This window comes from Nicotiana attenuata, chromosome 8, assembly GCF_001879085.1.
Source record: "Nicotiana attenuata strain UT chromosome 8, NIATTr2, whole genome shotgun sequence".
Taxonomy (NCBI): Eukaryota; Viridiplantae; Streptophyta; class Magnoliopsida; order Solanales; family Solanaceae; genus Nicotiana; species Nicotiana attenuata.
The window spans coordinates 5,451,721-5,477,863 of NC_031996.1; the positions used below are offsets into that span (position 1 = coordinate 5,451,721).

At 39.0% G+C, this 26,143-nt stretch overlaps 1 protein-coding gene across 2 annotated transcripts in view; it reads right to left on the minus strand.

Moving 5' to 3' along the window:
• LOC109230787 (transcription factor ILR3-like) overlaps positions 23,338-26,143 on the minus strand; it is a 4,358-nt gene continuing 1,552 nt past the window's right edge. Inside the window, exons 2-5 of one of the 2 annotated variants that reach the window (XM_019396221.1) lie at positions 25,253-25,315; positions 24,556-24,633; positions 24,321-24,483; positions 23,338-23,973 (exon numbers count right to left, since the gene is read on the minus strand). In XM_019396221.1, coding sequence (XP_019251766.1) covers positions 23,713-23,973; positions 24,321-24,483; positions 24,556-24,633; positions 25,253-25,315 — 565 coding nt within the window. In that variant the 3' untranslated portion in view covers positions 23,338-23,712. The remainder of the gene's footprint in view (positions 23,974-24,320; positions 24,484-24,555; positions 24,634-25,252; positions 25,316-26,143) is intronic. The other variant, XM_019396222.1, reaches the window with a different exon arrangement.

Consider the following 26,143-nt stretch of genomic DNA (forward strand, 5'->3'; position numbering starts at 1 on the left):
TATATATATATATATATATATATATATATATATATATATATATATATATATATATATAACACTCAAAATAATAAAGATTATCATTAGATTAGTTAAAGTCTAACCAAAAAAAATTGGAAGGGCGAATTGGCACTGTTAGGATTTTTTTCTCGGACGAAGCTGAAGCCCGGCAATGAAGTTCCGTTCGTCGGAAGGGGAAATGAAGATCATTATTACCTCTTATTGTGACCAATTTGCTTTGGCAAAAGGCTAAAATACTAAATTGTACGCAAAAATAGTTAGTCCTCATTTGTTTTTTTATTTTTTTAACATTAAGACGTCTGAATCTAAATACATATTTGAATATTAAGATTTATATCAAGATTAAGATATACGAATCCGCATACACGTCTTAATATATCAAGATGTGTATTAAGATGTGAATAGAAATAATTAAGACTGTTTGATTTTTAACATCTGAATGTATAAAATTTATCTTTATTTGAAAATTAATAAACATAAAATTCAAATGAAATACCAACTAATCTAATATTCTATCAATAAAATATATAGTTTTTTAAAATATGTTAGTTGCTGGTGATGATGGCTAACGGGTGAATGCCGACTAAAGGCGGTGGTTGGTGATAGTTTGGGTTGATGATGGTGGTTCATGCTAGTAGCTAGTAGTGATTGGTAGTGGTGGCAATTATGATTGAGGATGGTGGTGGCGGGTGGTTATAGTTAATAATGGCGGGTGGTGGTGTCACGACCCGGATTCCCACCCTCGGGAGTCGTGATGGCGCCTACTAGTACGAGCTAGGCAAGCCAACTAATTTCACAATTTACCATTTTTACTCATTTTGTATTCATTAGCAATTTTAATAGTAATAATAACATTTAAACAACGGAATTTAACATAAGCGGAAGAAAGGAGCCATAAGCTATTTGAACACGAATTTCTAATACAACTGTTTGAACCTCGACTACCCAGAACTGGTGTCACAGTATCACAGACGGTCTAAGATTTACTACATACAAAGTCTGAAGAAAATATCAATACACTGTTTCTGAATATAAGGAAAAATGAAACAGGAAATAAGGATAGAGGAAACGTCAGGGCCTGCGGACGCCTGCAGGTCTACCTTGGATCTCCGCGTGAACTGAAAATAGCCTCCAACCTACGGTCCGAAGTCTACAACACTGGGTCTGCACAAAAGAGTGCAGAGTGTAGTATCAGCACAACCGACCCCATGTGCTGGTAAGTGCCTAGCCTAACCTCGGTGTAGTAGTGACGAGGCTAGGACCAGACTACCAAATAAACCACAGTTGTATAATATACAGCGGAAAGTAAAGCAGAGGTAAACAAATAAAGATGGGAGGGGGAAACATGCTTCAGGGAATAACAAGTAAAAACAGAATATCAAGAGAATTATTAAGGAAAACAAAGGCAGATTTCACTTTCTCTTGACATCTTGTTGCAGGCGTGCAACCCGATCCCATTTCCTATATCTCGTGGTAGGCGTACCACCCGCTCCCATTTCATTATACTTCGTGGTACACCCGCTCCCATTTCATTATATCTCCCGGTAGGCGTAATACTCGCTCCCATTTCATTATACCTCGTGGTAGGCGTACCACCCGCTCCCATTTCATTATATCTCGTGGTGGCGTACCACCCGCTCCCATATAATATTGTTGCGGCGTGCAACCCGATCCATATAAAATATTATTGCGGCGTGCAACCCGATCCATATATATAATATTGTTGCGGCGTGCAACCCGATCCATATATATAATATTTACAATTATAACGAGAGTCCCAAGAAGGGATCAAAAGGTCTACACTATCCCGGCAAGGGAAAAGAAACAACTGTAACCAAACTTGTTCCAACATCTAACTGCCTCAGCTATAACCAAACGTGTTACCACACCTATCTACCTCAGCTATACCCAAACTTGTCACAACACCTAACTACCTCAGCTATACCCAAACTTGTTATAACACCTATCTACCTCAGCTATACCCAAACTTGTTCCAACATCTAACTACCTCAACTATACCCAAACTTGCTACAACACCTATCTACCTCAGCTATACCCAAACTTGTTCCAACATCTAACTACCTCAGCTATAACCATAATCCTTACCTAACACAAAGAATCATCAACCTAAGTATCCATAATATCAATTAAGAACACAATACAAGGGAACCACAACTCAACAGTAGCCCGGCAAGGGGGCAACATAATGATCTCTTCTTTTTCTCACTTTTACTTCACAATTCACTTTATCACTCGAGCCATTGCTCTAGAGGTTCAATTATCACTTATACTTTCACAATTCGTTATACAACTGGAGCCAACGCTCCTCAACATTCATAGGTCACAATTCTTTTCACAACTGTGCACCACAATTAGAAATCTTCACCAAGGTATGAATAATACAACGAAGTCATAAAAATCACAATATAAGACCCACGGTCATGCTCGACACCAACGTATAGATACTCGTCACCATGCCTATACGTCGTACTCAATGAGAAAACAAATAGCAAATAGGACACACTCCTAATCCCTCAAGCTAAGGTTAGGCCAAACACTTACCTCGAACTTCCACGGCCAACTCAAGCCTCAAGCACCACCTTTCCTTTCGAATTCGGCTCCAAATCGATTGTATTTATGCATAATCGATTCAATAACATCAATAAATGCTAAACAAAAATTCCAATGCTTAATTATAGCTTTCTAATCATTCTTCCCAAAAACCCAAAAATCGACCCCGGGCCCGCTTGGTCAAAACACGAGGTTCGGACCAAAATCAAATCACTCATTCACCCACGAGCCCAAATATATAATTATTCCCCCCTGACCTATGGACCAAATCCCTCTTACACACTTTTTGCGGACCAAAATTACCTTACACACTCAACCTTTCCGAAGTGTGCCTAAGACACACCTTTTTTGTGTTTGACCACTTCATCTCAGAAATTGCATCACACGCGCTAATTAAATCGTGACAGGTGTCATAACTCAAGGAAAAAAATTGCATAATTTGCATCCCAATTGATACTAATTTTTAAACAAGAAAAAGAAATCAAAAAACAAACCCCACCCCACTCATCTCTTACTTTCCCTCCCCCCCCCCCCCCCTCCCCCACCGTCCACCACTTTCCTCTCTGATTAATCAGAGCATTCCCATAAAACACCTTACTTCTCCCATTCTTTAAGAAAAACCCAGAATTTCTTTGATTGATATATGAAATGGATTATTGATTTTGCACCAATTAAGTTGTAGTGGAAGTGTACAATCATTCTTCCTCTAAAACCTTAGCAGCCATGGCAGATAGAACCCACAAGAAGAAACCCATTAATCTCTTCTTGTGCCACTGCCATATTCATATTAATGAAGCACCCAACTGTATTAACTTCTTTATTTTTCAACTTGAAGCAGAATTTAAACTATTTCACCGGCCGGAGTTTCAAGCAGAACTTCATTTTCGGTTGATAAAAGACAGAAAAAGATAAGGTTTCACTGATAACTCCATGGCTATGGAGAAAAGCACGGGTGGAGATATTAAATCTAAAGATTATTTCTTTTTTATTCCTACTTGAATCTACCGGAGTGCTTGGGTGAAGTATATTCTGGGAATAAGACCAATGAGTAGGGAGGTTGGGGACGAAGGTTTTAGCATTAGCGATTTTTTTCTTTTTTTTCTGTATGTACTGGTAAAAGAAAAAAAGGATAAAAAGAAAAAAAATTTAGACCTTTGGATCAACTTGCTCGAATCTACACCGTTCAAATAAAATTTTAGATTTTCATTTTTCACCTCTTCACGCGCCCGTTTTGCGTGTAATACCTGGTCAAAAATGGGGTGGCTTAGACACACTTCGAAAAGGTTGAGTGGGTAAGGTAATTTTGGTCCGCAAAAAGTGTCTAAGAGGGATTTGGTGCATAGTTTGGGGGCTAACTTATGTATTTTGCCTTAATCAAAAAGCCCTAACTCTACCCAAATCCCTAATCTTCTACCCTTAATATCATATTTTAGGCCTAGAAATCTAATGTGTGTTAATGGAAATTGAAGAAAATGAGTCTAAAATTACATACCTATGAATTTGTGGTGAAATCCTCTTTTAAAAATCGCCCAATTTGGAGTTAAGACGAAGAAGTTATGAAATTTTGAATGAATCCCGAAATGCTACTGTTTTGGGTCTTTTAAAATAATTGGGCAAAAAAAAACCTTCTTCGCGTTCGCAACAGACACATCACGTTCGCGATGAGTCAGGTCCACAGACCTTCGCGTTCGCGTAAGCGGGCTCGCGTTCGCGGAGAAGAATCACCTCAAGCCCTCGCGTTCGCATGCCAAGGATCGCGTTCGCGATGAACAAATTTGGTGTCTCCTCCCAAGAACCCTACGCGTTCGCGAGTGGACGGACGCGTTCGCGAAGGGTCTCCCCCCCAGCTTCGCGTTCGCGAAGAAGAAAACTGGCGCTTGGGAATCTTGCCTTATGCGTTCGCGAGTGGGACCACACGAACGCGAAGAACAATTTCCCTGTGCACTGAGCAGCAAAATCTGCAACATTTCTTAAGTCCAAAACTTCCCGAAACACATCCGAAACACACCCGAGCCCTCGGGGCTCCTAACCAAACATGCGTACTAACTCAACAACATCATACGAACTTAACCGTGCGATCAAATCGCCAAAATAACCTCAATAACAACGAATTAAACCTCAAAATCAAAGGATTTTTCTCAAACTTCATAAAACATCAACTTTAGCAATTTAGGTCCGAATCACGTCAAACGACGTCCGTTTTTCACCAAATTTTACAGAAACATCTTAAATCATATATAAGACCTGTACCGGGCGCCGGAACCAAAATACGGGCCCGATACTAACATGTTCTAATCAAATTTCATTTCCAATTTCCTTAAACAATTTTAGAAAATAATTTATTTCTCGGGCTTGGGACCTCAGAATTCGATTCCGGGCATACGCCCAAGTCCCATATTTCCCTACGGACCCTCCCGGACCGTCAAATCACGGGTCCGGGTCCGTTTACCCAAAACGTTGACCGAAGTCAAAATAACTCATTTTATAACCAAATTTTACCATTTTTCATAGATTTTCATATTTAAGCTTTCCGGCTACGCGCCTGGACTGCGCATGCAAATCGAGGCGAGGCTAAAAGAGGTTTTCAAGGCCTCGGAAGCACAGAATTAAATTTAAAAACAAGTGATGACCTTTTGGGTCATCACATCCTCCACCTCTAAAACAACCGTTCGTCCTCGAACGGACATAAGAAGGAAGTACCTGAGTCGGGAAAAAGATGGGGATAACGGCTCCGCATATCGGACTCGGACTCCCAAGTCGATGCCTCAGGAGGCTGACCTCTCCAACGAACACGAACAGAAGGAAAACTCTTAGACCTCAACTGACGAACCTGCCAGTCTAGAATAACTACCGGCTCCTCCTCGTAAGACAAGTCCTTGTCCAACCGGACAGTGCTGTAATCTAACACGTGGGATGGATTGCCGTGATACCTCCGAAGCATGGACACATGAAACACTGGATGCACGGCTGATAAGCTCGGCGGCAATGCAAGTCTATAAGCCACCTCTCCCACTCGATCAAGAATCTCAAATGGACCAATGTACCTAGGGCTAAGCTTGCCCTTCTTCCCAAATCTCATCACGCCCTTCATAGGCGACACTCGAAGCAATACCCGCTCACCGACCATGAAAGCCAAATCTCGAACCTTGTAGTCGGCATAGCTCTTTTGCCTGGACTGAGCTGAACGGAGCCTATCCTGAATGATCCTGACTTTGTCCAAGGCATTTTGAACCAGATCCGTACCCAACAACCGAGGCTCCCCCGGCTCAAACCATCCAACCGGAGACCAACACCGCCTACCATATAAGGCCTCATAAGGAGCCATCTAGATACTCAACTGGTAGCTGTTGTTGTAGGCGAACTCCGCTAAAGGCAAAAACTGATCCCACGAGCCTCCAAAGTCAATAACACAAGCTCGGAGCATACCCTCCAAAATCTGAATAGTCCGCTCGGACTGCCCGTCCGTCTGGGGATGAAATATTGTGCTCAACTCAACCCGTGTGCCCAACTCTCGCTGAACTGCTCTCCAGAGTCGCGAGGTAAACTGCGTACCTCGGTCCGAAATGATAGACACGGGCACACCATGAAGGCGAACAATCTCCCGGATATAGATCTCAGCTAGCCTCTCAGAAGAATAGGTGATTGCCACAGGAATGAAATGTGCTGACTTCCTACTCAAAGCATCGGCCACCACATTGGCCTTTCCCGGATGATATAAGATGGTGATATCACAATCCTTCAACAACTCCAACCACCTCTTCTGCCTCAAATTCAACTCCTTTTGATTGAACAAATACTGAAGACTCTTGTGATCCGTGAACACCTCACATGCCACGCCATACAGATAATGCCTCCAAATCTTCAATGCGTGGACAACGACTACCAACTACAAATCATGAACTGGATAGTTCTTCTCATGAATCTTCAACTGCCGCGAAGCATAGGCAATGACCTTGCCATCCTGCATCAATACTGCACCAAGTCCAATACGAGAAGCATCACAATAAACTGTATAAGGCCCTGATCTTGTGGGCAAAACCAATACCGCTGCCGTAGTCAGAGCTGTCTTGAGCTTTTGAAAGCTCGCCTCACACTCGTCCGACCATCTGAACTGGGCACTCTTTTGGGTCAACCTGGTCATTGGGACTGCAATAGATGAAAAACCCTCCACGAACTGACGATAGTAGCCTGCCAATTCCAAGAAACTCTGAATCTCTGTAGCTGATGCTGGTCTAGGCCAGTTCTTGGCTACCTCAATCTTCTTTGGGTCCACCTGAATACCCTCTGCTGATACAACATGACCCAGAAATGCAACTGAACTCAACCAGAACTCACACTTAGAGAACTTAGCATATAACTGACTATCCCTAAGAGTCTGAAGAACCACTCTAAGGTGCTGCTCGTGCTCCTCCTGGCTGCGGGAATATATCAATATATCATCAATGAAGACTATCACGAACGAATCCAAATAAGGCCTGAACACTCGGTTCATCAAATCCATGAAGGCTGCTGGGGCATTTGTCAACCCGAATGACATAACCAAGAACTCATAATGCCCGTACCGAGTGCGGAAAGCTGTCTTAGGGACATCGGATGCCCTAATCCCCAACTGATGGTAGCCAGATCTCAAGTCAATCTTTGAAAATACCTTGGCGCCCTGAAGCTGATCGAACAAATCATCAATCCACGGCAGCAGACACTTATCCTTGATTGTAACCTTGTTCAATTGCCGGTAATCAATACACATTCTCATCGACCCATCCTTCTTCTTAACAAACAACACCGGTGCACCCCAAGGCGAAACACCGGGTCTAATGAAACCCTTCTCAAGTAAGTCTTGCAATTGCTCCTTTAACTCTTTCAACTCAGGCGGGGCCATGCGATACGACGGGATAGAAATGGGCAGCAAGCCCGGAACCAGATCAATGCAAAAGTCAATATGCCTGTCGGGTGGCATACCCGGCATGTCTGAAGGAAATACCTCAGGAAACTCCCGAACCGCGGGCACAGAATCAAAAGGATAGACCTCAGCACTAGAATCGCAAACATAAGCCAAATAGGCCGAACACCCCTTCTCGACCATACGCCGAGCCTTCACATAAGAAATAACACTACGGGTAGAATGACCAGGAGTCCCTCTCCAATCTAAACAGGGTAAACCCGGCAAGGCTAAGGTCACAGTCTTAGCATGACAGTCCAAGATAGCGTGGTAAGGTGATAACCAGTCCATCCCCAATATAACATCGAAATCAACCATGTCCAAAAGTAACAAATCTACACGAGTCTCAAGACCTCCAATCACCACAATAGGATCACCCACCGGTGTATACACATAAACAGGGGCACTCAAAGAATCACTAGGCATGACCAGACACGGCGCAAAATAAAACCCAAGCTTCTCTACCACAAACCAAAACAGTACCTGCACCTCCACCTCTAATACCTTTACCTCAACCTCTAGCATCTCTACCTCCATCTCTAATACCTCTACCTCCACCTTTAGCTAACTGAGCGGGCTGGACGAGTCCCTCAATGAACCTCCTCACTCTCTCACAGTGGGAAGCATGATAAGAGCATGACGAGCCAAGTCGATGAATCTGGTCTCATACTGGGTAACAGTCATAGAACCCTGCCGGAGACGCTCAAACTGCCTCTGGTAGGCCCCTCTTTGAGTGATGGGGAGAAACTCCTCCAGAAATAGCTGAGTGAACTGCTCCCAAGTCAAAGATGGTGATCCGGCTGGAGAAGCGGTACGTGACCTCGCCATTCGCGAAAGGACAAGAGTAGGGGTTTCAATTTAGCACTGAGAGAACAAAATCGCACGACAGGAAAGAATAAATGTGAAGTCTTTTTCCTAACTCTGTAGCCTCTGAGGGATAAATACAAACGTCTCCGTACCGATCGCTCAGACTCTACTAAGCTTGTTTGTGAACTGTGAGACCCATGTAACCTAGAGCTCTGATACCAACTGGTCACGACCCGGATTCCCACCCTCGGGAGTCGTGATGGCGCCTACTAGTACGAGCTAGGCAAGCCAACTAATTTCACAATTTACCCTTTTTACTCATTTTGTATTCATTAGCAATTTTAATAGTAATAATAACATTTAAACAGCCGAATTTAACATAAGCGGAAGAAAGGAGCCACAAGCTATCTAAACACGAATTTCTAATACAACTGTTTGAACCTCGACTACCCAGAACTGGTGTCACAGTATCACAGACGGTCTATGATTTACTACATACAAAGTCTTAAGAAAATATCACTACACTCTTTCTGAATATAAGGAAAAATGAAACAGGAAATAAGGATAGAGGAAACGTCAGGGCCTGCGGACGCCTGCAGGTCTACCTTAGATCTCCGCGTGAACTGAAAATAGCCTCCAACCTACGGTCCGAAGTCTACAACACTGGGTCTGCACAAAAGAGTGCAGAGTGTAGTATCAGCACAACCGACCCCATGTGCTGGTAAGTGCCTAGCCTAACCTCGGCGAAGTAGTGNATACCCAAACTTGTTACAACATCTATCTACCTCAGCTATATCCAAACTTGTTCCAACATCTAACTACCTCATCTATAACCATAATCCTTACCTAACACAAAGAATCATCAACCTAAGTATCCATAATATCAATTAAGAACACAATACAAGGGAACCACAACTCAACAGTAGCCCGGCAAGGGGGCAACATAATGATCTCTTCTCTTTCTCACTTTTACTTCACAATTCACTTTATCACTCGATCCACTGCTCTAGAGGTTCAATTATTACTTATACTTTCACAATTCGTTATACAACTGGAGCCAACGCTCCTTAACGTTCATAGGTCACAATTCTTTTCACAACTTTGCACCACAATTAGAAATCTTCACCAAGGCATGAATAATACAATGAAGTCATAAAAATCACAATATAAGACCCACGGTCATGCTCGACACCAACGTATAGATACTCATAACCATGCCTATACGTCGTACTCAACGAGAAAACAAATAGCAAATAGGACACACTCCTAATCCCTCAAGCTAAGGTTAGGCCAAACACTTACCTCGAACTTCCACGGACAACTCAAGCCTCAAGCACCGCCTTTCCTTTCGAATTTGGCTCCAAATCAATCGTATCTATGCATAATCGATTCAATAACATCAATAAATGCTAAACAATCCAATTCCAATGCTTAATTATAGCTTTCTAATCATTCTTCCCAAAAATCCAAAAATCGACCCCGGGCCCGCTTGGTCAAAACACGAGGTTCGGACCAAAATCAAATCACCCATTCACCCACGAGCCCAAATATATAATTATTTCTAGAATTCGACCCCAAAACGAGGTCTAAATCACAATTAATCAAAAAGCCCTAACTCTACCAAAATCCCTAATCTTCTACCCTTAATCTCATGCTTTAGGCCTAGAAATCTAATGGGTGTTAATGTAAACTGAATAAAATGAGTCTAAGATTACATACCTATGAATTTGTGGTGAAATCCTCTTTCAAAAATCGCCCAATTTGGAGTTAAGATGAAGAAGTTTTGAAATTTTGAATGAATCCCGAAATGTTACTGTTTTGGGTCTTTTAAAATAACTGGGCAAAAAAAACCTTCTTCGCGTTCGCGACAGAGACATCGCGTTCGCGATGAGTCAGGTCCACGGCCTTCACGTTCGCGTAAGCGGGCTCGCATTTGCGGAGAAGAATCTCCTCAAGCCCTCGCGTTCGCGTGCCAAGGATCGCGTTCGCGATGAACAAATTTGGTGTCCCCTCCCCAGAACCCTACGCATTCGCGAGTGGACGGACGCGTTCGCGAAGGGTCTCCCCCCTCAACTTCGCGTTCGCGTCTCAACATTCGCATTCGCGAAGAAGAAAACTAGCACTTGGGAATCTTGCCTTACGTGTTCACGAGAGGGACCACGCGAACGCGAAGAACAATTTCCCTGTGCACTGAACAACAAGATCTGCAACATTTCTTAAGTCCAAAACATCCCGAAACACATCCGAAACACACCCGAGCCCTCGGGGCTCCTAACCAAACATGCGTACTAACTTAACAACATCATACAAACTTAACCGTGCGATCAAATCGCCAAAATAACCTCAATAACAACGAATTAAACCTCAAAATCAAAGGATTTTTCTCAAACTTCACAAAACATCAACTTTAGCAATTTATGTCCGAATCACGTAAACGACGTCCGTTTTTCACCAAATTTAACCGAAACATCTTAAATCATATATAAGACCTGTATCGGGCGCCGGAACCAAAATACGGGCCCGATACTAACATGTTCTAATCAAATTTCATTTCCAATTTCCTTAAACAATTTCAGAAAATAATTTCTTTCAAAAATTCATTTCTCGGGCTTGGGACCTCGGAATTCGATTCCGGGCATACGCCCAAGTCCCTTATTTCCTACGGACCTTCCGGGATCGTCAAATTACGGGTTCGGGTCCGTTTACCCAAAACGTTGACCGATGTCAAAATAACTCATTTTATAACCAAATTTTACCATTTTTCACAGATTTTCATATTTAAGCTTTTCGGCTACGCGCCCGGACTGTGCACGCAAATCGAGGAGAGGCTAAAAGAGGTTTTCAAGGCCTCGGAAGCACATAATTAAATTTATAAACAAGTGATGACCTTTTGGGTCATCACAGGTGGTAGTAGTTGTGACTGAGGAAGGTGGTCGGTGGGTGGTGGTAGGTTATAATGATGGGCAGTGCCGGCTATGGTTGTTGATGGTGATGGGGTGGTCAGTTGTGGTAGTTGAGGTGGATGAGTGTTGATTGTGGGTGATAATGATGGTGGTCGGAGTGGTGGTGATAGTAGGTGGTGATGGTCGATAATAGTGGCGGCTATGATTGAGGATGATGGTGGCGTGGTAGTGGTGGTGGTTGAGTATGGCGGTGGTGGTGGCATGGTGGTAGTTGATAATGGTATGCGGTGGCGGTAGTTAATAATAAATATGTGATAACATCTTAATGAAATTAAGTCTCTGTTATAGATCTTAATCATACAGACCTATTCAGACCTATTAAGTGGTTGTGAAGTAAAAAAAAAAACACACTTAATGATTAAGATCTAAATAATTAAGATTTAGACGTTAAAAATAAACGCACTTAATGTCTGAGATCTGCATGATTAAGATTCAGACCTCCATTAAGTGAAAACATATGAGGCCTAGTGTAACTAAACATTTAGTTGTCAAAATGTGAGAGTAAATGACTTTTTAGGTATATGTACATAACCGTAATTTTTGAAAAATAAATTGAATTTTTCTTGATTATATAAATGGACACTTATTTTGGAGCAAAATAAAAAGTAAATTTTTCTATTCTTTTTCTTTTTCTTTATTTTTCCCCCTTTTCTCTCGTTTTTCTTACATCATTGGATTAATTTTGTGTATGGTCATTGTTTTTGGGGAAATCTACTCTAAATGCCTATTCATGCAATTTTAATTATCTGTTACTGCCCATTCTAGTTTGTCTTACAATGTGTACCTATGCAATCTAAAGTATTTACCCAACTACCTATTTTCAAAATCCTTTCCTTTCTATCCCGGATCACGTGAAACCCCATTAATTGCCCCAACCTATTTTCTCTTTTATTGTCTTCTCAAATATAAATAAACGTTTTTCTTCTATCTTTCTCATTTCATAATAGGATGTGCGTGCCCATTGAATATTTTTTATTAATTTATTCTCCATTTCAAAATAGTATATAGTATATTATTATAACATATCTAAATTTTAGTATAATCGATGACGCAAAAAATTGAGTTAATTAGATTATGTGACAACTGATATTATTTCAGTTTAATAATTGCATTAAAAAAGTCTTTTTTAAACACTTTGCGTACAATTGTATATCCTTTTGGTATATCTATATACTATACTGGTATCATATATTAATTGGAACCTTTTTTTGTTGTATTAGCTACATTTTTTTTTGGTAATTATATTTTCATTAATCACCAAAGAAATCATTACAAAACAGCCGAGTCATCCTCGACTTGCTTAATTCTTACATATTTCTAACTCTATGACTATGCTATGAGCAGTACATAAGAGACATTATACAAGTAAACTGGTTAGTTGCAACATTGTCTTTAAAATATAAGATGCTGCATTTTTTCCCTCACTACTCCTTGAGCTCTAATATTGCAAACACATGCCACTTCTCTTGCTATTTGATCTGCAGTCCTAGTTTTCTCTTCAAATATTCTACTGTTCCTATCTTTCCATATCCCATGGATGTACTCTGCATATATCATTTTCATTACTTTGGCTTTACACGATTTCCCTTTAGCTTGTGTTATCACCATGCCATCATCTGTGTACAGGATTGAATTGGAGCATCATGTATTTGTAGCCATTGCAAAAGCATCCCCCATACTGTTTTAGCAAAACTGCATTCACCAAACAGATGCACATGTGATTCATTTGTACTATTACATAAGCAACATCTTGGATTTACTTAAATTCTCCAGTTTGCTAGCCTATCTGTTGTCAACAGTCTCCCATGATATTGCATCCACATAGTGAATATTGCCTTAGGTCTAGCTTCATTATGGAACATTAAGGTTCTCCATGCCACCTTGTTGTATCTTCCCAGAATGCCTAAGTATACTTGTTTGGTACCGCTCTGACTGTGCTTTACTGTTGGCATTTGTTGAATTACATCTATTGCCTCCATGATCTTTCTCACCATCCAACTTGCCTGTTGATATATACTCATCTCCAGTATGCTTTGCCCTTTTTATGTAATATGTGTGGATCCATTTTATCCAAACTTTGTCCTTCTTCTGTGCCAGATCCCAGTATACATTAGTGATAGCAACTCTATTCCAAACTGTGATATTCAATAGATTGTAACCTCTAGCAGATTTAGGCAAGCACATTTTCTCCCATTTTATCAATGCTCTCTTTGTAATTGTGTTAGAGCCAGACCATATATAGCTTCTGCAGTATGACTCTATTAATTTCATCACTTTAGCTGGTAAGATAAATATTTGAGACCAATAAGATTGGATACCAAATATTACTGTTTGAACTAATCGTACCCTTCCAGCATAAGATAATTTCCGAGCTGTCCAAGAGGAGATCCTTGCAACTATTTTGTCAATCAATGGTTGCCATTGCAAAGCTGTTAACTTCTTTGGATCCAGTGGGATGCCCAGATATTTGAAAGGCAATTCCCCAAGTGAATATCCAGTATTCTGTAGAATTTCCAGCCTAACATCCTGAGCAACTCCACCAAAATAAATTGCACTCTTATTGGGATTGGCTAACAGTCCAGATGCAGCAGAAAATTGCATAAATCAAGCATGAAGAGTGGAACCGATTTACTATCTCCCCTAGCAAACATCAGTAGGCCATCTGCAAAGCTGAGATGAGTTATATCTAGCTTACCACACCTTGGATGAATTTTGTATTCCTTGGTTTCTTCAACCGTTTGAGTAGCCTGCTTAGGTATTCCATTGCAATTGCAAATAGAAATGGTGATATGGGATCACCCTATCTGAGTCCTTTGGCAACTTCAAAAGGTTTTGTCAACTCCCCATTTATCATGATTGAATAGCTCGCTGTTGATACACAAGTTCTCACCCAGTTAATGAATTTTGTGGGAAAGCTTAAATACTCTAACAATTGATTCAAATACACCCATTCAACATAATCATATGCTTTCATCATGTCAACCTTCACCATGCAGCTAGGAGAGATATGTTTCCTGTTGTAAGCTTTAACTAACTCATTAGCAAGGATGATATTATCTGCTATTTTCCTCCCTGGGATAAATCCTGCTTGGGCTTCAAATATGATGCATGGCATGATCTTCTGTAGTCTACCAGGGATGACTTTAGAAATAAGTTTGTATAACACAGTACAACAAGCAATAGGTCTAAAATCCTTAATTGTCACTGGATTGGGAATTTTAGGTAGCAAAGTGATGGTGGTGCAGTTAATTGCTAGAAACATCACCCCTGTATGAAAAAATTCTTTCACAACTGCATACACTTCTTCTTTGATCATTGGCCATGCTTTCTTGAAGAATTCTGCATTATACCCATCTATACCAGGAGCTTTATCACTTCCTATCCCCTTCAAAGCCTTACTATCTCTTGTTCAGTAATTTCAGCATTCAAATCTTGTTGTTGTTGCTGTGTTAGATTTGGACCTTTCCTCATTACCATCATGTACACAGCTGTAAGTATATGTGCACTGGTTCCCATTAAGCCTTTATAGAAGGATACAATCTCCTCCTTTATATCTGCATGTTCTGTTATAGTACTCCCTGATAATGTCTGTAGTTCAGTAATCTGTTTCCTCTGCTGCCTCTCTTTTATCACTGCAGAAAAAACTTATTACTAGAATCACCCAATTTGATCCAGTTTGCTCTAGCCTTTTGTTGCAGTGTCTTCTCTTCCACCATTGACCATGTTTCCAGCTTTTGCAACCATTCCTTCTCTTGTACTTGCAACAGGTCACTATAGCTATTTTGCATCTGGCTTTGTATGTGATAAATAGTTTGTCTTGCTTGATCTATCTTCTCAGCTACTCCTTTGAACTCAGTTTCATTCAGTTGCCTAAACACCTTTTCATCCTTTTAAGCTTGAGCCAAATACTTTCCATCTTCTCTGGTACTTTGTTCCTGCTCCATTCCTCCCTTATTATTATTTCAAACTCAGGATGACTTGCCCATACATTAAAGAATCTGAATGGGCTCTTGGTAAGAATCCTAGGTTGCCTTATACTGATGCACATGGGATTGTGATCTGAAATATAAGGTTCCCCTTAATAATCAGTACTCAGGAGACTATAATTCATCATCCAAATATCATTTCCAAACTTCCTACCTATACGACTCCACACCCTATCAACACCCTGCTACTTGTTAGTCCATGTAAAATAATCCCCTCTCCATGGTAATTCTGCAATACCAATATCTTGACATAGCTCAGCAAGGTTTTTTATATCAACATTTGTCACAGGCACTTTAGAAATTCTATCTTGGACAGTGAGTAAAGCATTGAAGTCTCCCCCTAATAACCAAGGTCCTTTAGTAATCTGTGCTAATCTTTTATGTGTTCCCATAAAGTTCTTCTTTGTTCTGCAATGTTATGTCCATACACCACTGTGAGATAACAATACATCCCATTGTGCTTCCCAGTTACTAGACAGTGAATGAACTGATCTTGTTTGTCTAATGGTTGTACTGCATATATTTGCTCATCCCATATGATCCATACCCTTCCATTCACAACATACTCATAGTTTGTCATATTATTCCAACCAGGGACTATTCTACTAATCACCTTTCCTGCATTGCCTTCTTTCACCTTTGTTTCAACTAACCCAACCAACTTGATATGTTTATCCCTTATGTACTACTTTATTTCTTTTTGTTTATACCTCTTATTCAATCCCCTAATATTCCAAACTAGCCAAGTCATTGGTGAATAATGATTCCACCTCCCCAATCAGGTGGTATATTTTTCTCCATTCTCTCATCTTCTTGTTGTAATATCTGAAAGCCATTTTTTGTAGTTATTGCTGTAGTTCCCAGTGACAATCTGCTATTACTAGCCAGAACTGGCCACTCTTCTCTTTGGTCAGTACTCTGCCCTTCTTTTGCTTTCCCTTTATCCCTTGTTACCCTTGGATTTCCAGAGCTTTCATTAACTGTAACCACATTATTATTATCATGCTGCATTGATTTACTTGTACCCTCATTTTGCTCTGTTTGTTGTTGCTGCCCTTGCCCTTTAACTTGCCATCTTGTGGTAATTTTTCCCTGCTTCTTTCTTCCTCTGTGTTGTTCTTCTTTATTCACTCTCTTCTCCAATGCACAGTCATGTCCTATCTTTATGCAGTCTATGCAATATTGGGGTTTCCATTCATACTCCACCTGCTGTTGGATCATTCTCCCTGATGGTTCTTGTAATGTCAATTTTGTTGGAAGCTTTTTTGTCACATTAGCTTCCACCAAAATCCTAGCATATGATATACGTGTCTGCTTAGTAGTACATTCATCCGCAAAGAGTGATTTCCCAATAGCACTGGCTAGTTTACTCAAAGTCTTGTTACCCTAGTAGCTCATAGGCAAATTAGGGAAGGTGATCCACAAAGGAATCTCCATCAGAAATTCTGCCTTAATGTCAAAGGAGTCCATTGTTTCAATATCATTGGTCTTCCATAAATAGTGTAAGGTCCTCCATAAAGTATGTCTTTCAAATCACCAAGTGTATCAAACTTTGCTATGTAGTATCCTTCTTCGTGCAAATACAGATCTGGGATACTCACTCTACTCCAAGCATGAGCTATATATCTCTCCATGAATTTGTACCTTGGTGTATCCCAAACTATATAAATAATTAAGGCACATTCCCATTTTTTTATTTTGCAACTCAATTTCTTCCTTATCTACTTTTACCACAATATTACCATCAACAATTTCCGGTGGGATATATGATAATACCACACCATTTTCTGAGGATCCGTTGCCAGCAAACAGATTTGCCCATGCTTTCCCCAGCTCCGGTGCTTCTGCATGTACTTTTGTCTCATCCTTTAGCTCTGCTGTTACTGTTCCATTGACATTCAGCTTAGTTGCTGCTACTTCCTCGCTCTCCTGAGTAATCTCCATAGTTGTACTTACTGGAGTGCCTTCACACGAAAATGAAGACACATTCATCTGCACTGCACTGAGATTTATCCTTTTCGCCGGTCCCTTAGCATTACTAGATGAGCCTAGTTTCTAAGAATTAGAGTGAAATTGGTGTCCGATTGGTGTTGTTACTTGCTGTATGGATCTCTTAGCTAGAGTATCTGCAATTACTGTTGCACTGATGGGTTCGCCAACCGTCACGAGTGGCACTCGTTTAGGTCGTCCTCGCTTTCTCGCCATGGCTGCTTCTCAGACGGCGTACGTTTGCATAACGTGAGAGATTAGAGAGAGAAAGCGTAAATTTGTGTATTCAAGAGAGCTTAGAGCTTAGAGAGTATTAGCTACATTTAATTGGTACACTGTTTGATTTTTCTCTAGTAATAGTAAAATAGTACAATATCTTAAATTTTTGTAATTTTCCTTTATGCATATGTATTATGTAATTATTTTGATTTTTTCTTTATGAGTTTGTTTTATATAATAGTATTATATTACAATATCTTGAAATATATTATTATATTAATATGTGGTACATTATTTTTTGATATTTCTCTTTGTGCATGTGTATTATGTAATAGTAGTATAGTCATATATAGTTGTCTGGAATTAATTAGTAGAAATGTATACCCTATTGGTATAATTATATGTCATATTGTATCATATGGTAGTTGGAATATTTTTTTGGTTGTTTTAGCTACATTTTTAAATGAATTCTATTCTGAAATGATTTATATGATTGTATTTTGATGTGTTGGATTTTCTTGTACCTATGGACATAGATTTTGTGTATGTAATAGTTTGTATAGTTATATGAAGTTGTTGGAACGACCCCGTACAACTATATACCCTATTAGTATAGCTATATACTATATTGGTATCATATGTTAGTTGAATCCTTTTTTGGTTGTATTAGCTGCATTTAATTAGTACATTATTTGATTTTCTTTTAATAATAGTAATGTAGTACAATACCTTGAAATACTTTATTATATTAATATGTGGTACACTATTTTTTTATTTTTCTCTTTATGCATGTGTGTTATGTAATAATAGTATAGTCATATAGTTACCGAAAGTTTACCAATAAAATTGTATACCATGTTGGTATAGTTATATGCCATATTGGTATCATATGGTAGTTTGAAGATTTTTTTGGTTGTTTTATCTGCATTTTAAGTGAATTTTATTCTGGAATTATTTGAACATTATTTGTAGTGTTGGGATTTTTTTGTGTCGAAGGACATAGATTATGTGTATTATGTAATAGTATTTATAGTTATAGGCAATTGTTGGAACGACCTCATACAACTATATACCCTGTTAGTATAGAGCAAGTTGCTTTGCAAATATTTAGCTTGCAATGCGAGCATGTAACTTTCTCATATTTTTATTGCATCTTTTAATGTTTGGTACAGCAGTATAGTCGCAAATAGTTGTAGCAATATCCTAGAGCAATCATATACTTTGTTGGTATACATGTATCCCATATTGGTATCATATGGCACTAGAAGTTTTTTTTGCTACTTAAATTTTTATTGCATTTTTCAATATTTTATTATTGTTTCTATTCTAACTAGTATATTTGGAGATTTGGTGGTTGTAGATTGTTTTTTCTTGCTTCATAACTGGTTGTGTTACTGCTAATGGTAGAGTGTGTGCGCATATTTGGGGGGGAAGGTGATCAAGGTTTGCATGGCAATCTCATGTTGATTCTTAGAATCTGATTATGTAATTTATGGTGCTCAGCAACAGTCAGTGTGATATTCAGTGAGTTAGATCAAGTGACAACTAATATTATTTCAGTTTAATAATTGAATTAAAAAAATCATAAAAAAATAAAAGGTATATTAATACTCGTTATATTAAAAAAAGGGTGAACAAATATTTACTATAGCAATTATTTTTTCTTATTGTATAAAAACAAGAATAACAAAAATAGTGAAAACAGTAAATGGAATTAGATTACGATGAGAAACAGAATATATAAAAAAGAAGTTAAATGAAATTAGAAAAGGAACAAGAAATAAAGAAAATAAAAAAAAGAGTTAAATGAAATTAGAAAAGGAACATGAAATGAAGAAAATAAATAAAAACAAAATAAAATAAAAGAGTCAAAATTAAGTGTAAAATAAGTTTTGGTAAAATTAACAATAATACGATTTGGGCAAAAATAAATGAATAGAAAAAGAGAAAAAAAATTAAATAAGAAGAAAATGAGAAAAAAGAAAAGGAGAAAAATGGGAAAAAAGAAAAGAGCCATAGAAATAAAAAAGAATTGGAGAAAAAAGAGAAAGTTCCTTACAAAAACTACTATGGGTAGAAAATGTAATTAGTTTGATGGGTAAAAAAATAAATGGGTAGGTAAGGGTAAATAGTTTTATTTTTGTGGGTAACTATGTCAATCACCCTTGTTTTTATATCAAATTATCATGTTCTATTGTTTTAGCTTTCTATTAGTATCTTTTCTTTTTAATTTAAACTTTGTTATTTATTTAGTAAGTTTACTTCGTAGATACATACTGATTTTCTTATTTAAATATCGCGACTAAAAATCACAAGTAAAAAATAAAGAAGAATAAATAATTATTAAAATCACTTGGCAATGCTTCCAATAAACAAAAATTAACCTCCACAAGTGTCACATACGAATATTGTACAAATTTCATAAGGAACTAATTACTTATCTAAGAAAATTTCCTTTAATTTTGTCTTATTAGTATACAAATTTTATAAAAAACAAACGTATAGTATCTTATAAAAATTTAAATATAGTTCAAGTGTTCAATAGGTCATAGTATTAGTTTACGTGTCTAAATGAAAATTTCAGACAAGTTTAAGGGGCCGTCAACGTGGTCAACCTAAAGAAAAAGAGAGTACTCCCCCATTTCAGTTATTGTGACACAATTAACTAGGCAGGGAGCATAAGAAAAAAAAGCTTGAAACTTAGGGGTCGTTTGGTAGGGTGTATAAGAATAGTGCGGAATAAAGTATATTAGGAATGGATGGATTAGTAATTGTGATGACCCAAAAGGTCTTCACTCGTTTTGAAAGTAAATTCTGTGTTTCGAGGCCTTAAAACCTCCTTTTTGCCTCACCTCAATTTGCGCGCACAGTCCGGACATGTATCCGGAAAGTCATTATGTGAAAATCTGTGAAAATAATAAATTTTGCTTTTTTAAAAATGAATTTAGGTTGACTTTGGTCAATATTTTGGGTAAACGGACCCGGACCCGTGATTTGACGGTCCCGGAAGGTCCGTAGGAAAATATAGGACTTGGGCGTATGCCCGGAATCAAATTGGCGAGGTCCCAAGCCCGAGAAATGAATTTTTGAAGAAAATTATTTTCTGGAAAATGTAAGAGTTTTTGAGAAATGAAAGATGATGAAATTAATGGTATCGGGCCCGTATTTTGGTTTCGGAGCTCGGTACAAGTTTGAAATAATGAATTAGTGAAATCTGTGAAGTTTGGTAAGAATCGGAGTCCGTTTAGTATAAATCGGACCTTATTTGAGAAAATTGGAAAATTTGATGCTCTTAAGTGACTTCATGAATTTGAGGCTTAATTCATAGTTATTGATGTTATTTTGATGATCTGATTGCACGAGCAAGTCCGTGTGATATTTTTGGAGTTGCGTGCATGTTTGGTTTGGAGCCCTGAGGGCTCGGGTGAGTTTTGGATAGGCCACGGAGTGGATTTAGACTTAGAAAAATAGTTGTTGCAGGTTCAGAGGAGTTGCATGTCTCTGAACCTGACTTCGCGGTCCACAGAGCTTCCTCGCGACCGCAGTGGGGCTTTCGCGACCGCGGTGTGATTTATGCGGTCCGCGGAAGAGCAAGGCCAAGCCTCCGCGGCTGCGCTCAATATTTTGCGGTCCGCGGTGGAGCTCCGCGGCCGCAACCCCTTTTTATGCGGTCCGCGGTGAGGGTCTGAGAGTATTATATAAACGGGACTTTTCAGTTATTTTACCATTTTCAGAAACCTAAAACATACAGGGCGATTTTTCAAGCACTCTTTCTTTCCCCAAAACACAAATACAAGCGAATTGATGGTGGAATCATGAGGTGAAGCGGTAGTTGAGACTTAAATTGTGTTTGTGGCATCAGGGTAAGTGTTTGGTCTAACCTTAGCTTGAGGGATTAGGAGTTTTGTCTTATTTGCTATGTGTTAATTGTGGAGTACGACGTATAGGCATGGTGACGTGTATCTATACGTCGGTGTCAAGCATGCCCGTGAGTCTAGTATTGTAATTTTTGTGACTCCGTTGTGGTTTATTCATGCCTAATATGATGCTTATCATTGTTGGTTCCCTTGCCGGGATGTTATTGTCTATGATATTGTCTCCCTTGCCGGGATATTGTTGTTGTACTCTTGTTCCCTTGCCGGGATGTTATTGTTTGCGATATTGTCTCCCTTGTTGGGATATTGTTGTTGTACTCTTGTGCCCTTGCTGGGATTCCTTGTGATTGATGTTGATATATGAAATGGGAGCGGGTTGCACGCCTGCAACGAGATTTATGAAATGGGAGCGGGTGCAACGAGATATATGAAATGGGAGCGGGTTGCACACCTGCAACGAGATATATGAAATGGGATCGGGTTGCACGCCTGCAACAAGATATACGAAATGGGATCGGGTTGCACGCCTGCAACAAGATATTTAAAATGGGATCGGGTTGCCTGCAACAAGAAAGAGATAAAAGTGAATATTGTGTTGGTTTCTCTTATCCTTGTTAGAATACCGTGTTTGTGTCTCTCATTCTTGTTAGTAATTGAATTTTGATTTCTCTACATTCCTCTTTGGTATTATGTTGTTATCTGATACTCCCCGCAGCATGTTTTTCCCCTTCCCACCTTTACTGTGAATACCTGCTTTTATTTTCCGATGTATATGATTTAACTGCACAAGTTTATTTGGTAGTCTGGTCCTAGCCTCGTCACTACTTCGCCGGGGTTAGGCCAGGCACTTACCAGCACATGGGGTTGGTTGTGCTGATACTACACTCTGCACTCTTTTGTGCAGATCCCGATACTGTAGCTTTCGGACCGTAGTGACGTTGCTGCTTCCAGTTCATCAGGCGACCCGAGGTAGTCCTGCAGGCGTCCGCAGGCCTTGGCGTCTCCTTCTATCCTTTCATTCTGTTTCTTTCATGTATTTCGGAGACAGTGTTGTATTTATCTTTCAGACCCCTTATTTGTAGTATTCCTAAATAGTCTGTGAAATTGTGACACCAGTTCTGGGTAGTTTATGTTCTGGACCGGTATTGGCATCATTGTTAAAATAATACATTTCAGTCTTCCGCTTATTAAATTTCGTTGTTTATATGATGTTGGTTCTTAATTGTTAAAGGATTAAAATGGAAACAAGGTAAATAATTCAATTGGTTGGCTTGCCTAGCTTTCACTAGTAGGCGCCATCACGACTCACGAGGGTGAAAAATCCGGGTCGTGACAGTAATGCATGTGTTAGTAATGCAAGCATTAGTTATGCAGATATTGTTTCTTATCTACTGTTTGGCGTGGTGTATTAAAATTATAATGCATTGCATAATTTTTAAGAAAAATAGTTGTTACAAAAATGCCATCCATATTCTCTAGCTTTAAGAGGCTTTTAGGACAATTTTGTCTTTAACCATACTAATGCATGCATTAATAGCCTTGGTATTACTAATGCCATGATTTTCTATGATAATACCAAGTATGATGTATAACTAGTACTTGTATTAGTTATACACATGTTGAAAAAATGTACCAAACAAGGTGTTAGTAATGCATAGAGCTAATGCTTGCATTATTTTTTCTAATACCTCCTACTAAACGACCCCTAGGGTGATAACACATGCATGAATTTCGATGACTATAGAAGTATGGTATTAAGCGTAAAATAAGAAGTTTAAAGTTAAATTATTCTAAAATATTGAACGGACTAATAAAAAAATAATATCACATAAAATGATACGGCAATCATCTTCCATACTATGGTAAATATGTTTTTTTAGGTATATTATGCAGAGTGAGTATGCAAGGTATCAAAGGTGTACAAAAAGAGAATGAAATTACTATACAGGCAAAAAGAGAGAACTATGTGCAGAACATAGCTTCCACATTCTTCGGACTCCAGTTAGGATTGAAAATTATAGCCAGCACTGTCATCACAATGCTTAATTACTTCCTCAGTCCATTCATAATCATACCAGAAAGAAGGAACAAACCTAGCAGAGAACTTAACCAGAAGGGGAAAGAATGTACACGTAAATGCCAGGTTGAACCTGCTAAAATTTACAGTTGATAAAACCAGCATTAACTCGTAAAAAGTCCAAAAGGTCACAAGAAAACTTCTATTGTTCACCAAATACACCAAGAGGACTCGAGGCAAAAACTAAAATAGTCAAAGGGCATTTGACTAGAACAGCATAACCGGAGTAAGAAGTCAAATTATCATAGGCTTTAGTTGCCACAACTTAAGCAACTGGAGGGCGGAGAACATGGTCCTGCGAGGTGTCCACTGCAGCAGGAGGCATGAACTGCCACATGGCGACTCCAGGGTAGCTTATGATCGGCACGAGCTTGCTTCCTGCAGCTTGACCTGGAGCAGCAAAAGCAGCTGGTATGGCGGGAGGAAAGAAGCCAGGTTGTGCATTTATAGTCTTTAGTTGTTGCTCTAGCTTCTCTTTCTCAGCCTTAAGCCTCTGCTTTTCATCTCGAAGCTCATTTTTCTCGGCCTACATAAGTTACAAAAATACTTGGAAGTCAGGGAACAGTAAATCAAGGCGATGTTTTAGCGTTTCTTGTCATCAGTTGTTTTACAGAATTGACAAAACTGCCAACCAAGTGGGCAGTGCCGGAGCCACATGTATTCAAGGGGTCTCCTTCACCGAAAAATAACACTGTGTAGCTAGGTAAAAAATTCTTTTTAATGTATATATACTATATATTGACTCCCCTTGGCTTCTTCGCGAGTTTACTTCTTTTATATTTTGACACCCCATAATGAAAATTCTAGCTTCGCCACTACTTGACAAATACAGCATAAAAGGATTTCAATTGGAAGAAATTAGCAAATACTCGCCTTTAACTCCTTTATCTTTTCCTGTAGATTCAAATTTGAGTCATTCAGCTTTTCAGCCTCACCACGTAACTGGGTTACCATGCGAATAGCATCAACCAGAATGGCGCTCTTGTCTGTTTTTGGAGTTCTTCCAGGCTCAAGAAGTGCGCCCAATTCCATGAACCTGAGACCATATCAGTTAGCAATATATAAAATGAAATAAAGGGAGAAATGGTTCAATGAGTAATGAACGCACTTGTCATTCAGCTTCTCTCTCCTCAATTTCTCCCTGCAAGCTTTGGAACTTGACGAGGTGCATGATTCAGCTCTTGCCCTGTAATAATTGTCCAAAACACGAGTAAACATTTAAGAGTGCACCTGGCTTTCCTTCAAAAATCAATATTATTGAGGACACAATGCTCAATGTGTATACCTCTACAAACAAATTAGTTCATTGTTTGGTTTCAACCTAATAGTAGAATTACGAAACTAGAAGTAACATAAGGAAGACTTTGTGTACTATTATTACATCACAAGAATCAGAATCTAAACTAAATTTGTGGAATTGATGTGGGATAATAACTTCTTCCAAATAGAGCAAAGAGAACTGTATCTCTATGAAACCTTCAGAAGGCTGCTTAGGGCATATAAGTCCTCATACAGGCCGTTAAAACAAGACGACTGAGCAATGGTCAAAATCTTTAAACTCTCCTAATTAAATGCATAATGTGATCGATATTTTCTCAACAACGAACCTACGAGATGATAGTGGAAAAATGAAAACTCACAAATGAAATAAAGGGAGGGGAGAAATATTTTTTTCCCTTATCAGAAAAAAAAAGAAAAAACGAGAACTGACTAGACAATAGTGATGAGTTACAGCAACATCACATCTCTATGCTTAGGTGAACAGCCAATACAACAAAATGTCCCTAAATGGCAAACATTTTCACCTTTTCTTAGAACCGCTTTCCTTCAGACAGTCTGATTCACCAATTGAGTTATCAATATCAACACTAAGACAAAGAAAGCAAAGAGGTCAGAACAAATACCAGAAACAAAAGCAGCCAGAACATGAATGAATGAAAATGATGCTTAGCAGAACATCTAGCCCAATGTCTAGAATTTATGACCTTAAGTAAGATGGAAAGACAAATTCTCATGATATATCCCATTAAGTCCCTGGCAGTGAAACCTCAGTGTAACAAGTGTAACTGACAATCAACCAAATCCTAGCCATTTAACTACTGCTAGAAACATTTGATCCCCAGCATCGCGCAATTTTAGCTGAAGCCCAAGGACCAACTGTCCATGCTGCAGTTACTTTTGGGTTTCATATGATATGGCTCCAGCTCTTTAATCACAAATTTTAGATGCCAAAGCGAACTTTTAATGCATTTTAACCCAGAGAATAGTGGAAGGCATTCAGGAAAGGCCCGAGGCTATCTAGAACAAAATGCACGAGGCTATCTAGAGCTTTTCGGTAACACCTTCTTGACATAGAGACTGCAGCTGGAAAACACCTTTCTTTCTGTCTTAAACTAGCCACAAATTAGCAATAAACGAATCAAGTTTTGCTTTTGTACTCATATACTAGATAAATTTATGTGAATTTCACATTCGATAGTAGGTGATCCGAAAGTATTCCAACCAGATACTTGGTTACTCTCTTTTAATAATTTTGTAAGGTCTTTTTGATGTAATTGGGAGGGATCCCACCCACATGTTATAGTTAGTCTCTGAATTAGACCTACACATAGGTACAATTGTGAAGGAGTTGGTTTGCCCGCTCTTTTACCTAGAAAATATCTTGTATCAGGAGGATCCAAGACCCCCCCCCCCCC